The 13523-nt window shown below is 50.0% G+C and overlaps 1 protein-coding gene across 3 annotated transcripts in view; it reads right to left on the bottom strand.

The window, feature by feature from the left end:
• Positions 1-5830: 5830 nt before the first annotated feature.
• ATOH8 (atonal bHLH transcription factor 8) overlaps positions 5831-13523 on the bottom strand; it is a 45167-nt gene continuing 37474 nt past the window's right edge. Inside the window, exons 3-4 of one of the 3 annotated variants that reach the window (XR_011466051.1) lie at positions 9841-9995; positions 5831-9358 (exon numbers count right to left, since the gene is read on the bottom strand). Coding sequence is in view for 1 of the 3 variants with exons in the window: in XM_070379427.1 (XP_070235528.1) it covers positions 9353-9358 (6 nt within the window). In the remaining 2 variants the exon portion in view is untranslated. The remainder of the gene's footprint in view (positions 9359-9840; positions 9996-13523) is intronic. The other 2 variants (XR_011466052.1, XM_070379427.1) reach the window with 2 other exon arrangements.

Here is a 13523-nt window from a genome sequence, read left to right as displayed (position 1 = left end):
AGGTCACAGAGCCACTGTCTACTTGTACTCAAGACGGGTCACTCAGGGAGCTGAGGGTCTGGCCAAGCTGGACCCCAGGCCTCTGGGTTCCCAGAGGGCCATGTTCTCCCTCAGTCACAGGGCACTTGGTTCTGGGCAGTTCCTCACTTGCTTTTCCCACATCCCTGTGCCTGGGAGAGGAGAGCGCAGGAGAAAGCCCACTGGAAAGGGGGGTTGAGCCCAGCGGGTCTGCCTGTGGGAAGTGCTGACGAGAGGGGCAGTGGTTCGGAACAGTCCGTCCAAGCTCCCTGAGGAGCAGGACAGGGTGCACCTATGAGGCTGCCAAAAGGGGGCTGGGGCCTCTCAGGCAACTGCTCCCCTCAAGCTTGGCTCCCATCCAGTCCTGTCATCAAAGCCAAGGGAGGCCGCCCTGACAGATGTCACCAGCACGGAGCTGTCAGTCATCCCAGCAGGTCCCCACAGCACCCCCTCCACTGTCCTGTGAGGGCTGGAGAACAAGGCTCTCCAGTGTGTAACCCCCTGAGAGCTGACGGCTGAGCCCCTCTCCTAAGTCCTCTCATGGCTGTAGCCTCTGCCTTCAGTTTGGAGACTCAGCTGGTCAGAGACCCTCTGGCAGTGCCTGGGGCAACCACATGGGTAAGCAAATCCTAGCTCATCCCAAAGCCGAACGTTCTAGTGGCCCTGATACCAGCAGTCTCCAAACTGTGTTCCATGGCCCTCGGCCTGCCGGTGGTGTCCAGTGAGATGCATGTGTGAGTGCTCAGTCGTGTCCAGTGCTTTGTGAACCCATGGACAGTAGCCCGCCAGGCTCCTCTGTCCATGGGATTTCCCAGGCAAGAATACTGGAGTGGGTTGCCATTTCCTTTTCCAGGGGATCTTCCCGATCCAGGGATCAAACCTGCATCTCTTGTGTCTCCTGCATTGCAGGCAGATTCTTTACCACTGAGCCACTGGGGGCAGAGCAGGGGGAAGCTCATCCTGTGAGAGGGGCATGAAATAAAGAATAAATGCAGTCTATCAGCAGATGAACGGAGAAACGAAATGTAGCATACATGTATAGTGGAACATTATATAGCCATAAATAGGAACATGCTCAACATGGATAGATCTGGTTTTTAATATTTATTTTTATTTATTTGACTGCACCAGGTCTTAGTTGTAGCATGTAGGATCTTTGATCTTCATTGTGGCATGCAGGATCTAATTCCTTAATCAGTGATCAAACCTGGGTCCCCTGCATTGGGAGCGCAGAGTCTCAGCCATTGGACTACTAAGGAAGTCCCAATATGGACAGACTTTGAAAATTTATGTTTATTGAAATAAGCCCAACCAGAAAGGACAAATATTGTATTCCACTTAAATGAGGAATAGGCAAATTTATAGAGATAGAAAGTAGGATAGAGGTTGCAAGGGGTGGGGGTCAGAGGAGGTGGGAAGAGGGAAGTTATTATTTAATGGGTACAGAGTTTTTCTTAGAGATGATGAAAAAATCTGCAATACAGTTAGTGGTTACGGTTTCACAGCATCATATCTTATTTAGGGCACTTCAAATGATTTAAATGATAAATATTATGTTATACATATTTTATGGCAATAAAATTTTTTTTTAATGTAGTGCTCAAACAAGTTTGGGAGACACTGAGTTCTCAAATATAAATGCAGGGGACAAAAAAGAAAAAAAAAACAAATAAATAGAAGGGCAATATAGGGGTGTGGGATTAAATTTTTAAATTAAAACCTTTTAAATTTAAATTTTTATTTATTTTTAAATAAAAATTTAATTAAATTATTTTTAAAGGGTTCTTATGGGATTATATGAAATCATGTATGTAAAACTTCTGAAAATTGTAATGTGCTATAGAATTTAAAGAATATTTCATTCAATAAAAATAAATTTAGGACTCCCTGGTGGCTCAGTGGTAAAGAATCCACCTGCCAACAGAGACACATGTTTGATCATTGGTCCAGGAAGATCGCACGTGCCACAGAGCAACTAAGCCAATGGGCCACAACTATTGAGCCTGGGAGCTACAACTACTGAGCCCACATGCCGAAACTACTGAAGCCTGCATGCCCTAGAACCCGTGCTCCCAACAGGAGAAGCTACCACAATGAGACGCCCATGTGCAACTGAAGAGTAGCCCCTACTCATTGCAAAAGCCTGCACAGCACCAAAGACTCAGCAGAGCAAAAAAAAAAAAAAAAATTTTTTTTTTTAATGGGACCTCGCAGGACTTTTCAGAGCCTTTATGATGGGGAAATATTAGCTACAGTTCCCAGTGGAGAGGATCACTGAACTCTTTGTTCTTAAAAATCCTAGTCCTGTTCATCTTGGGGCTGACCCCAAATTACAGCATTTGACTTCCTTGGCTGCCTCTCATACCTGGAAGAGGCACTAAAGTTTTTGTTAAACCCTTTACCCTGATTTTTATTTAGAAAATAAAGGTCAGCATAGCTATCCCACTGTGTACCAAACTTTCTTCTATTTTCTCCAAAAATGGTGATTTATTTCCTGGGACTTGGAAGGATTTTGAGTTCTTTACTTAAAATTAAAAAAAAAAAAGGGAGGGGGGTGTGAGTTGCATACATATGTGTGCATGCAAGAGGAAAATTCTAGAAACTTCTGGTTGTGGAAATGAAATCCCAGAGGAGGAACGCATGTTGTCTGTGGACCAGATGTCTTTGAAGGTGGTTTGGGGTATAGCCTTGGCACCCGGCTAAACTCAGGGCTCCACTTGCCTCTTGGGGCAGGGGCAGGCTCTGTCCTGTCCCCTCCTCCCCATGGTGTTGCCAGTCAGCTGCCTCTGGACAAGCCTCGGTTATAGGAGAGCCTAGGGAGAGGAATGTGGCTGGTCTAGGCCCTGCATCTCTTCTCCCAGAGTCAAGACCTGGATGCCTGCTCAGCTGAGTGTGGGTGAGAGGCCCGGCCAGCTGTCGTATTTGCTTATGACCTTTCCACTGGGCATCGTATTTTATAGTCTCCTGTTTTCAGGCTGGGATTTGGTGGTGACCTGGGGTCGGGTAGGGAGATGTTAAATTGAAGAAAAAAGACTGGATTCAAGCCCCAGCTGTGGGACAACTTCAGTGAGTCACAGAGCAGAAATGTGGTGTCAGAGAGAGAAGCCAGAGGGGAAAATATTTATAACTGCTGGAAACATGATGAACCTGTCAAAAATACATGCAATCAGCTAAAGAAATTGGGGAGAAATAGGCAAGGTCTTGTTTGGTTTTCTGGGAGTGTAAACATTTTTTAAAAAATCATCAGGAGAGAGAAAAATATTAATAATTCCTCTATACACAACTGCCTTGTGTGAGTGATGTTTTGGGGAGATCAAGGGAAAGTGCCTGTGTTCCCTAAACTGAAGCAGTATAGAGAGAAGGGATCAGCCATAGGAAGTGATTGAGAGAGAGATAATTAGATTGGAGAGACAGAAACATGAGTTTCCCTAGTGGCTCAGTTGGTGAAGAATCTGCCTGCAATGCAGGAGACCTGGGTTTGATCTCTGGGACGATCCCCTGGAGAAGGACATGGCTACCCACTCCAGTATTCTTGCCTGGAGAATTCCACAGACAGAGGAAGCCTGGCAGGCTACAATCCATGGGGGTCACAAAGAGTCAGACACAACTGGGCAAGTAACCAAGATAACTCTCAGCTCTCAAGAGATAACCATGGGGATGTAAGCCCTTTGAGAATCCTCAGAGATCTGGAGCAATAATGGGCTTCTTAATATAGATGGAGCAAAGCAATGTTCTGATTTACATATGAACAGGAAAGATGAGCCTTAGGATGGGGGGACATGAACCCAGGCCATTGCTGTTGGGTTAAGCAGGGCCTCTCTGTCTGCCCAGGTTCTGGAGTTGAGAGAATTAGACTTCCTTCTGGGGAATCAGGGGTCTTGATGGATTAGATACAGAAGAAAGTTAGATTTAAAAAGAACTGTCTCTGGGACTTCCTCAGCTGTTTAGTGGTTAAAACTGCATTTCCGCTTCAGGAAGCATGAGTTCAATCCGTGGTTGGGGAACTAAGGTCCTGCATGCTGCGAGGTACGGCCAAAACAAACAAAAAGGAACAGTTTCCAGAGCAGTAAACAGCAGCGTCCAGAAAGAATCATGTTTTGGGGGCAGCCAGAAGAAAGGGCACTGAGGCATGGCTAAGAAAGAGGGGCTGTTAACACCTGGGGACGGGATTCAGCCATGTTCCCAGATGACCAAACTATGTGTCACTGAGTCTAGGGAGACACTGGAGTCACTGGAGGAGGGGATGGGACCATCTGTGACAAGTCCTGTGGGCCACTAAGGAGACTGGACTTTGCCTAGAGGTGACGGGACCAGGGGAGGAACTTCAGCAACACACCTCCAGTTAGTAGTAGTGGAGTAAGGGTCAGCAAAGAACAGATCAGAGAGAGGAGGCCAGTCGTGGAGTGGCCACATAGCCCCGTGGACATAACCAAGGTGACCTTCTAACATGTCCTCCATCATGTCATCCCAATGGTACCCCAGGAGCCTGGCCTGAGGGGTTCCCACCCACAGTTCACTCCAGAATGGCCCTAAGACTGGGATGACCAAGAAAGCACATCTCTCCAATTGGTTAATAGTGACTGCCTGGAGCACTGTCTTGAACTTGGACAGCTTCAGACCGCCCCACCAGACGAAGAGCCACAGTTGATTAGTGATATCTGAGGAGGGGTGTGTGTGGGGGGTTCATTCATTCATTCATCCACACACCTTGATAAACGTTTATTCAGCACCTCCTGAGGGCCAGGCACATGTGCAATGAAGCTCTCCTCTTTGTAGGAGTGTGCAAAGGCTCAGCCACAGAAAGAGTAAAAAGCCTCAAGTCTGGGCTCCCCTCTGCTCTGGAGCTTCTCCCTTTGAGCCTGTTTAAAAGTGAAAGTGTTAGTAGCTCAGTCGAGTCCTGCTCTTTGCTACTGCATGGACTGTAGCCCGCCAGCCTCCTCTGTCCATGGAATTTCCCAGGCAAGAATAGTGGAGTGTGTTGCCATATCCTTCTCCAGGGCCAACCTAGGGATTGAACCAGGGTCTCCTCTACTGCAGCAGATTCTTTACCATCTGAGCCACCAGGGAAGCTTCCTGAGCTTCTTTGAGTCCTTGGTAAAGGCCTGTGCCCTGTTCTCTTGGGTCTTAACAAATTAGCTGCTTGGTAGTTATTTGTGGAAGGAGGAAAATAAATGCGTGAATTACCATATTTTTCATATTTTATCCATTCATTCAACAAAGAAACCAATATATACATTGTACAAAGCCTTTTCAAGGATTTGGAGACGTGATTGACCTAATCTCTGCCCTCTAGGAATTCACAGTGCCATGTGGAGATTAGACATATGCCCAAATAGTTGCAAAACAAAGTCGTTATTTATTAAGCCAGGTTCCTTGGGGTCCCTGGCTTCAGGGAGGCAGACACAGCTTGTCTGGGGTCCAGGAGACCAGAGGAGACTGTGAGAAGTTTGCCCCAATCCTTGGGGCAAAGGGCAAAGCCAGCCGCTCCCTCCCCTCCCCACCTCGCTCAGTGGGGCCCCCTCCAGCCTCCCTGTCCTCCTGGAGCCTGAAAACAGCAAGCATCTGTGTAGGTGGCAGAGAGTCAGAAGGCTACATGAATCTGCTGAAAGACACACTTGGAGATGTCAGAGTCTTGCTTTGAGAGGGCTAGGTTATTTGTCACTTGGGCTGCTTGGCAATAGCCACTTTGTAGCTCAGGAAGCCAAGTGGAAGGTGGGAGGCAAGTGTAACCCCTACTCTAGCTCCCTAGTGGGCCCCCCGACTGACCCCCCCCACCCAGTACAGCCCTTGTGTTGTTGTGTGTTAGCCACTCAGTTGTGTCTGACTAAGTGGACACAAAGTCACTCTTTCTGACCCCATGGAGTATATCCTGCCAGGCTCCTCTGTCCATGGGATTCTCTGGGCAAAATTGCCAGAGTGGGTTGCCATTCCATTCTCCAGGGGTCTTCCTGACCCAGGAATCAAATCCAGGTCTCTCGCATTGGAGGCAGATTCTTTACTGTCTGAGGCACCAGGGAAGCCCCAGTATAGCCCCAGCTCAGCCCAGTTAGTAGTACCCAACTCTCTGCCCCGTATCTTGGGCACAAAGGAGCCCTGTCTGCACCTTTGCTCCCTAGGCAGTCCCTGCTCATAGCTCTGCTACCCAGTTCCCTGCCCCTGGGACCTACTAGCTCTTGTATCTCACTGACTTGTGAGGAAGGGGAGACGAGTGGGAGGGTTAATCAGGAAAAGAAATGGGACATGATGAAGTGGAGGGGATTTGGGGAGGTCCAGGACCACGTGGTGGGCCATGGGGATGGGAGGAAGGACGGTGTGGGGAGATGGAATCCACAGGGGCCCTGGCCATGCTATGACCCCAAAAAGTGGCCCAGGGACTTGTGGAACCCTTCCCCAGAATTTACACCTCTCTTCTGGGACCATCTGAGGTCGGAACCAAGAAGGAGCATGCAGCCTGTGTGCATGTTGTTTTTGAAGAGCCTGCTGACGCTCAGCCTTGAGCTTGGGGGGATCTCCGACTTCCAGAGGTCTTCTTTGTGGTTTTGCCCTTTGGAGAGCAAGAAGCACGCGTGCTGCAGGAACCAAGCATGAACCAGAGGTACACACATGGACATGGTGTGTACACACATGGCCTCCTACATGGGTACACGCCCGCCGTGACTGAGCCACCCCCAGTGTGTGGAGCCAGGACCCAGAGCAAACAACGGAGCATGGAGGGTATGTGTGTAAACGAATCTGCAGGGGCCCTGTGACCACACTCTCAGCTGAAACGGACAAGTGCTCTCAAGGCTCCAGGAAGGCGGCTCTTTATCACTTTTATTTTGGTGAGGGTCTTTTTGCACGGTTATTTACACAAACTGTTGAGAAGGCTGCCAATGAAATGTGAATCCATGGGAAATGGATTTTTCTTCCCTGGGGATGTACACGGTGGATATCTGGGCATGCATGTGCGTTCAAGAAGGAGTGTGTGTGTGTGTGTGTGTGTGTGCGCGCGCGTGCATGCAAAAGAATCAAAGCTGCTGTATTGGGAGAGAAGCTAGAAAAGAAAAACATGGAACTTCTTGTCACTCATATGTGTGTATACATTCATACAGTCATCTGATGGTATCACAATTATTTGCTTGTATATTTACACACACACACACGTCCACATTTTTAGCACAGCCTGTATTTCACATCAGTGATTTTAAATCACTTTTTTTGTCAGTGATCTAACCCCACTTAATCCAGTAACTCTCAACCATACCTACACATTGGAATCACTTGGGGAGCTTTTAAAAGTTCCAAGTGCCCAGACCAATATAGCAGAATTTCTGAAGATGGAACTTTGGCATTAACACTTTATGTCAATATTTAATAACCTCCTTAGGTGATTCTAATCTCTTTTGAGGGCTGAAGACTTCTCTGCATAGAAAGTTCTTCTTCCGTTCCTCTGCTCAGAAAACTCCTATTCATCCTTCAAGACCTCTGCCCCTCCTACAGCCCTCCACACTGACATTCCTTTCAGAGTTCTTTTCTTATTACCCCTCCCCCATCCCCAGGAGGGCTTCCCTGGTGACTCAGTTTGTAAACAATCCAATCCACCTGCAATGCAGGAGACCACCTGCAGCACAGGAGACCAGGGTTTGATCCCTAGGTCGGGAAGTTCCCCTGGAGAAGGAAATGGCAACCCACTCTAGTATTCTTGCCTGGAGAGAGGAGCAAGAGAGAGAGGAGCAATTCCATGGAGAGAGGAGCCTGGTGAGCTAGAGCCCATGGGGTCACAAGAATTGGAAACGTCTGAGCAACTAAACCACAACCCAACCACCCCTGCTGGGCTATTCTGTCCCATTCAAGGCCCACTGCAGCGCACAGATGGGACAAAGCCATGCCAAGACCTTGAGCCGGAACTGGCTTATAGGGCTGGAAAGGTGTTAACAGCACAGGCTTTGGAGTGAGGCCACCGTGTGAGACCTGGCTTTGTCACTGACCTGCCCTTCTCCTTCTGTATTCAGGTTCCTCATCTGTACAACAGGATAAAAAATTCAGTCCCCACCTTATAAACTCACGGTATGGAGTAAATACGGTACAAGCAGAGAAAGCTCCTCACGTGTTCCTGACCTGGCCTCCTGGTCACTAGTCTAGGCCAAGGCCATGGCGAAGGTCCCACCCCACCCCGTCACACACACACACACACACACACACACACACACACATTCATTCACACACTGTTCATTTCTGAAGCACTCTCAACCTCTTTCCTCCCCCTGACTGACCGGCCAAAGTCCTGGTCACCCACAGAGTCCATCAACACAAGCAAGTGTTTTCTTTACACATTGGGGCTTTTACTTCAATTTGAAGCAGATGGTTGAGCACAGATGTGAACAGCTTTGGCCTTGTGAGCACAAGGAAAGAACAGGCCTTGGCTTTGAACATGCCTTCCTCCCCACGTTACTGGCCCATTCCCCTGGTCCCTTCCTCTCCTCTGCCCCCCTGCACAACCGTCACAGACCACTGGCCTCCAGGCAGGGCACCCTCTCGTGTGTCCTGTCAGGAGGGCGGGCCCCTGGCAAGGAGTGGCTGGCCAGGCCAGCTGGGGGCAGGTCACCTCGAGGCAAGTCCCGGGGCTGGGGTATGGGTGCTGCTCCCCCTACATACTCACTTCTCATGATGCTGAGGGCCCAAGAAGGAGCCTGGGCCCAGGGAACATGGAAAATCAAGGTCAGAGGCCTGGGCATCCAGTGGGAGGGAGAGAGGGGCTGGGATCTCAGATCCCACTCCCCACAGGCACCCCCAGCCTCCCTCTCACAGCCCCTAGAAGATGTATCTTGGGTCCAGCCAGCTCAGGGCCAAGTGGAGAAAGACAGCTCCGGATCATGTCTGAAGTCACCAAACATCCATCTCTTCCATGAGTTCCTAGTGGAAATGTTGACTTGTCTTTGGCCTGAGATGGGACCCGGGCAACACGAGGAGCAAAGGTCACAGAGCCACAGTGTGGCTTTTCACCATGGGGTCCTCTCACCCCCAGTTTGTTCAGTGTCCCTGTTGAATCTTTGGCAATGAATTTCTGCAGCCAGAAGGACGGTGGGCCTCAGGCCCGGGCAAGGCGAAGACTTTGCTCTCCCCACCCCACCGGGCAGAGAGCAAAGTGCAAAGTCACCGTAGAGTGGCTGGGGGTGGGGGTGTGGGAGAGGGTGTTAGGGAGGCAGGCTAGCTCTTGTCCTGAGAGGAGGTGGTCTGAGCATCCGGTGGCATCTTAGAGAGGAAGACGAGGCTGGACTTGGCAAGCTCACCTTCTCCTCAAGCTTGACTTGGAAGGAGGGCCCACAGCAGCATCCTCAGGCGAGCCCATGGCTGGTCACTCCTGAAGGAATCAGCCAATGGGAGGAAAGGGATAAATTAGGAGGATAGGATTAACATATATGCACCATATATAAAACAGATAATCAACAAGGACCTACTGTATAGCACAGGGAACTCTACTCAGTACTTTGTAATAACCTATATGGAAAATGAATCTGAAAAAGAATAGGTATATGTATATGTATAATTAATCACTTTGCTGCACACCTGAAACTAACACAGGAGGCAGTCTCTTGCACTGCAGGCAGATTCTTCACCAGCTGAGCCACCAGGGAAGCTCCCACATCAAACACACTCCAATACAAAAAAAAAAAGCTAAGAAACAAACAAAAAGTAAAATAGCTAAGCTAAAAGGATATATTGTATGGTGCAGGAAATATAACCAATATTTTATAATAACTTTAAATGGAATATAATCTATAAAATTTTTGATTCACTATATTATACAACTGAAAATAATATAGTATTTTAAATCAACTATACCTCAACAAACAAAAAGAAACAACCAACGGGGATGTCCTGGTGGTCCAGTGGCTGAGACTCCTTGCTCCCAGTGCAAGGGGCCCAGGTTCCATCCCTGATCAGGGAACTGGATACCACATGCCACAACTAAAGGTCCCACGTGCTGCAACCGAGACCTGGCACAGCCAAATAAACAAATTTTAAAAAAAAGAAAAGAAGCAACCAATGGTCAGAAGCACCCCCCCACACACACACTGGTCCTAACTCCAGAAGGCCAGCCTGCACCAGGTGCCAGCGCCCGCGGCACCTGCTCTTACTTACCCTCACGGCTGCTCCAGGAAGGACCCATATGGCTCAGGCAGGGGCTGCATCTTGAAGGGTTCAGTAAGGGATGGAGCCACCATTTGGACCCAGGACTGGCTGCCACCAGAGCCCACAGTGTCCCCTTACTCCCCACCCCACCCCCACTGCATTTTAGAACCACTGCTGATTGAGCTGGCCTTCCCAGGTGGCGCCAGTGGTAAAGAACCCACCTGCCAATGCAGGAGACACAGGAGACATAGGTTTGATCCCTGGGTCGGGAAGATCCCCTGGAGGAGGGCATGGCAACCCACTCCAGTATTCTTGCCTAGAGAATGCCATGGACAGAGGAGCTTGGTGGGCTACAGTCCATGGGGTCACAGAGCGTAAGACAAGATTGAATTGACTCAGCACACATGCTGATTTAGTAGGTTTGGGGGATGGGAGGGGGTGTAGCAGGTAGAAGGAGCTCAGGGACCCTTGGTCCTGATACCCAGGTGTGACCTACAATCCCCAGGTCACACCTCCAAGGAATGTTAGAGTCAGCCCTGCCCCTGCTCACAGGAACGGCATCCTCACCTCCTTCTCCCCACATCCTTCAGACAAGATACTACACCAGCAGCCAGGAGGCCGACTCTAGGTGCAGCCCATCCCCCCACCAGCTAGGCCTCAGTGTTCTTATCTATAAAATGACAGTGTCTTCATCTAGTGGAAATAAGTGAATTCTGACCTTGAAATTCTAATGTAGAAAACAGATGAGCATGGTTCTGGTCTATTTGAATCAGGAGAGGGTGCGGGACACAGAGAGAAGGGGACCCAGAGTCTACAGTATTGCTTCCAACGTGGAGCCTGGTGAAGACTCTGAGAACTCGGGTGCTTTGGGGCAAATTGGAAAACCCTTAGCTTAGACCATCTTTCAGTCCCTTGCAATCCTGACCTTCAGAAACTTCTCTCTGGCCACTGAACTTGCTGTTGCTCATGAGAAAACTGACCAAAGGGTAGGATTTGCTATAGGAAGGGATAGGAGATGGGGAGAGGTCATAGGGGCTGCCAGGGCTTTAGCTTTGGAGGGAGATCAGAGCTGATGGGGAGGCTCTTCGGGGCTCCAAGTCCACCTAAGAACACTCAGGAGAACAACCATCCCTTAACTGGGCACGCAAACCCCTAGCAAAGCAGTGCCAAATACCTCTCTCTTGCTTCTTGAAACAACCCTGAACAAACAGCTAAGCACTTATTTTTGGAACAGAACAGCTGTCAGGCACCTCCGACGTGCCAGGGAACCTTCTCACATCCCCCATCTCAGAGGTAAGTGCTACCTACGAGTTGGCGGCACCAGCATTTGAACCCTGATCAGTGCTGTTTATCCTAACACACGAAGGCAACTCCTGCTGAAAGGGAGGCTTGGGGAGCCAGGCTGGAGCCAAACCACGAGGCTGGAGGGGCTGCTAACCACAGGCCCCGGTGAGCCTCAGGCCTGGGCGGCCGATGGGCAGGCGGCCAAGGTAGAGGCTGGGGCAAGGCTGGAAGCGGGGTCCAGGGAGGGTGAGGGACCTCCGCCAGGAGGAGGGAGTGTCCTCCGGCTAATAGAGGCTAAGACAGGGGTAAAAGGAAAAGTGAGAGGAGGGAGCATCTTGATGTGGTGAGTTCGGGCTCACATTCTCCGAGCCCATGGTGTGTGCTGGCCCCAGCAGGAATCTGCTTTTTGTTACTGAGTCTGAAGAGGAGGATTAAGAAGCGGAAAGGAAACCCGTGGGGATGGCACTGGGTCTGTGGTCCACGTGGTGATTTACAGCCGCGTCATCCCGGCGCTGGCTGCCTGGGCGGGCCGGCCGAGGACTGGCCCTGAGTTCCTCCCTTGCTCAGTCTGCCTGCGGTCAGAAAAGGCGCGCGAGGCTGGGGCAGCTGGAGCCGGCCCACTGGCTGCTCTGTCAAGGCGCGGCTGCCCAGCCGGGCTCTGCCCCAAGCCATTGCTGGGCTCTCAGACTCCACGGAAGCCATGGCTACCACCAGCCCAAGGCCTGACCTTCAGTTCTCAACCCCACCCTTTCCCTCGCGTCTATACTGGACCTGCCTTCCACCACCCACCTTGGACCAGGAATCCCACACATAACATCATCCATCCAAGGAAGCCTTATGTCAACTGGGGCGTGGCGGGAGAAACAATGGGAAGTCTTAGGTGCCAAGACCTTTTCTGCAAATAACCAGCTGTGTGACCTTGGGAAGCTGACGCTCCCTGTCTATGATTTAATTCCTTCACCTGTATGGCAAGTACAAGTCCATGCACGTGGATAAGCATTCCCCAGAGGGTTGTTCTGCAGAGAATGAGCCAGGTGAGGCATATCCCATGAGTCTTGGAAACATCACAGACCTTGGCCCCATCTTGGAAGTCACTGTATGGGCTTCCCTGGTGTCTCAGCTGATAAAGAGTCTGCCTGCAATGCAGGAGACCCAGGTTCGATCCCTGGGTCAGGAAGATCCCCTGGAGAAATTCACAGTATATATGGACATATTAAAAGCCCTGAAAAATCCTGCAGTCAAGAAATGTGTATGGTTTTATTTACCCAGCATTTTCTTTTGATTGTGTGATTGTGAGTGCATTGAGAGGAGAAGAAACTCATTCCAATCTTTCCATTATTCAAGGCTACCCAAGGGGCTTCCCTGTGGTTCAGTGGTAAAGAATCTGCCCACCAATGCAGGAGACATGAGTTTGATCCTTGGGTTGGGAAGATCCCCTGGAGGAGGAAATGGCAACCCACTCTAGTATTCTTGCCTGGGAAATCCCATGGAAGAATCCCATGGAGAAGTCTGATGGGCTAAAGTCCATTGGGTCCCAAAGAGTCTGACATGACTTAGCGGCTAAACAACAATGAAAGGGCATTTCAGGGAGGCTGGAGGAAAGTCTCAGGAAAGCTTGCAAACCTCAAGGGGCAATCTATGTCCCTTCCCTCCAGGTGCCCTGCCAACCACATCATTCGGCCACATCCAGGCCCTGCTTCTTTACTGCCTGTCTCACCATCGACCCAGTCTCTCAACGTCCCCACCCCAAATGCCCAGTGAAGGCAGGCAATTGGTCCAGCCTCAGTCAGATTTCTTACCATGGACCCATCAGCTGTGGCTTAAAGATAGAAGACAAATCTACCTATGCCATCCCTTCAGAAGAGGCAAGGTGTGTGTATAGGTGTGTGTACACATGTACACATGCAAGCATAATTGCAAATACATAGGAGAGGGTTGGGGTTACTCTCCACTGTGACAACCACACCACAGACTCCTTCTTACGTAACCCCTGGCCACATCCTGCTCCAGGTGAGAAATACAGCTTGCATCCCATCCAGCTCTGGACTTTTTGTGAGTGGTTGTTTCCACTGCAGCCAAGGCTCTGGGTGTGGCTGGGTAAGGGTTTC

The sequence above is a fragment of the Bos mutus genome, chromosome 11 (assembly GCF_027580195.1).
Source record: "Bos mutus isolate GX-2022 chromosome 11, NWIPB_WYAK_1.1, whole genome shotgun sequence".
Taxonomy (NCBI): Eukaryota; Metazoa; Chordata; class Mammalia; order Artiodactyla; family Bovidae; genus Bos; species Bos mutus.
The sequence above is the reverse complement of the archived record's forward strand: the minus strand, read 5'-3'. Positions and strand labels throughout refer to the sequence as shown.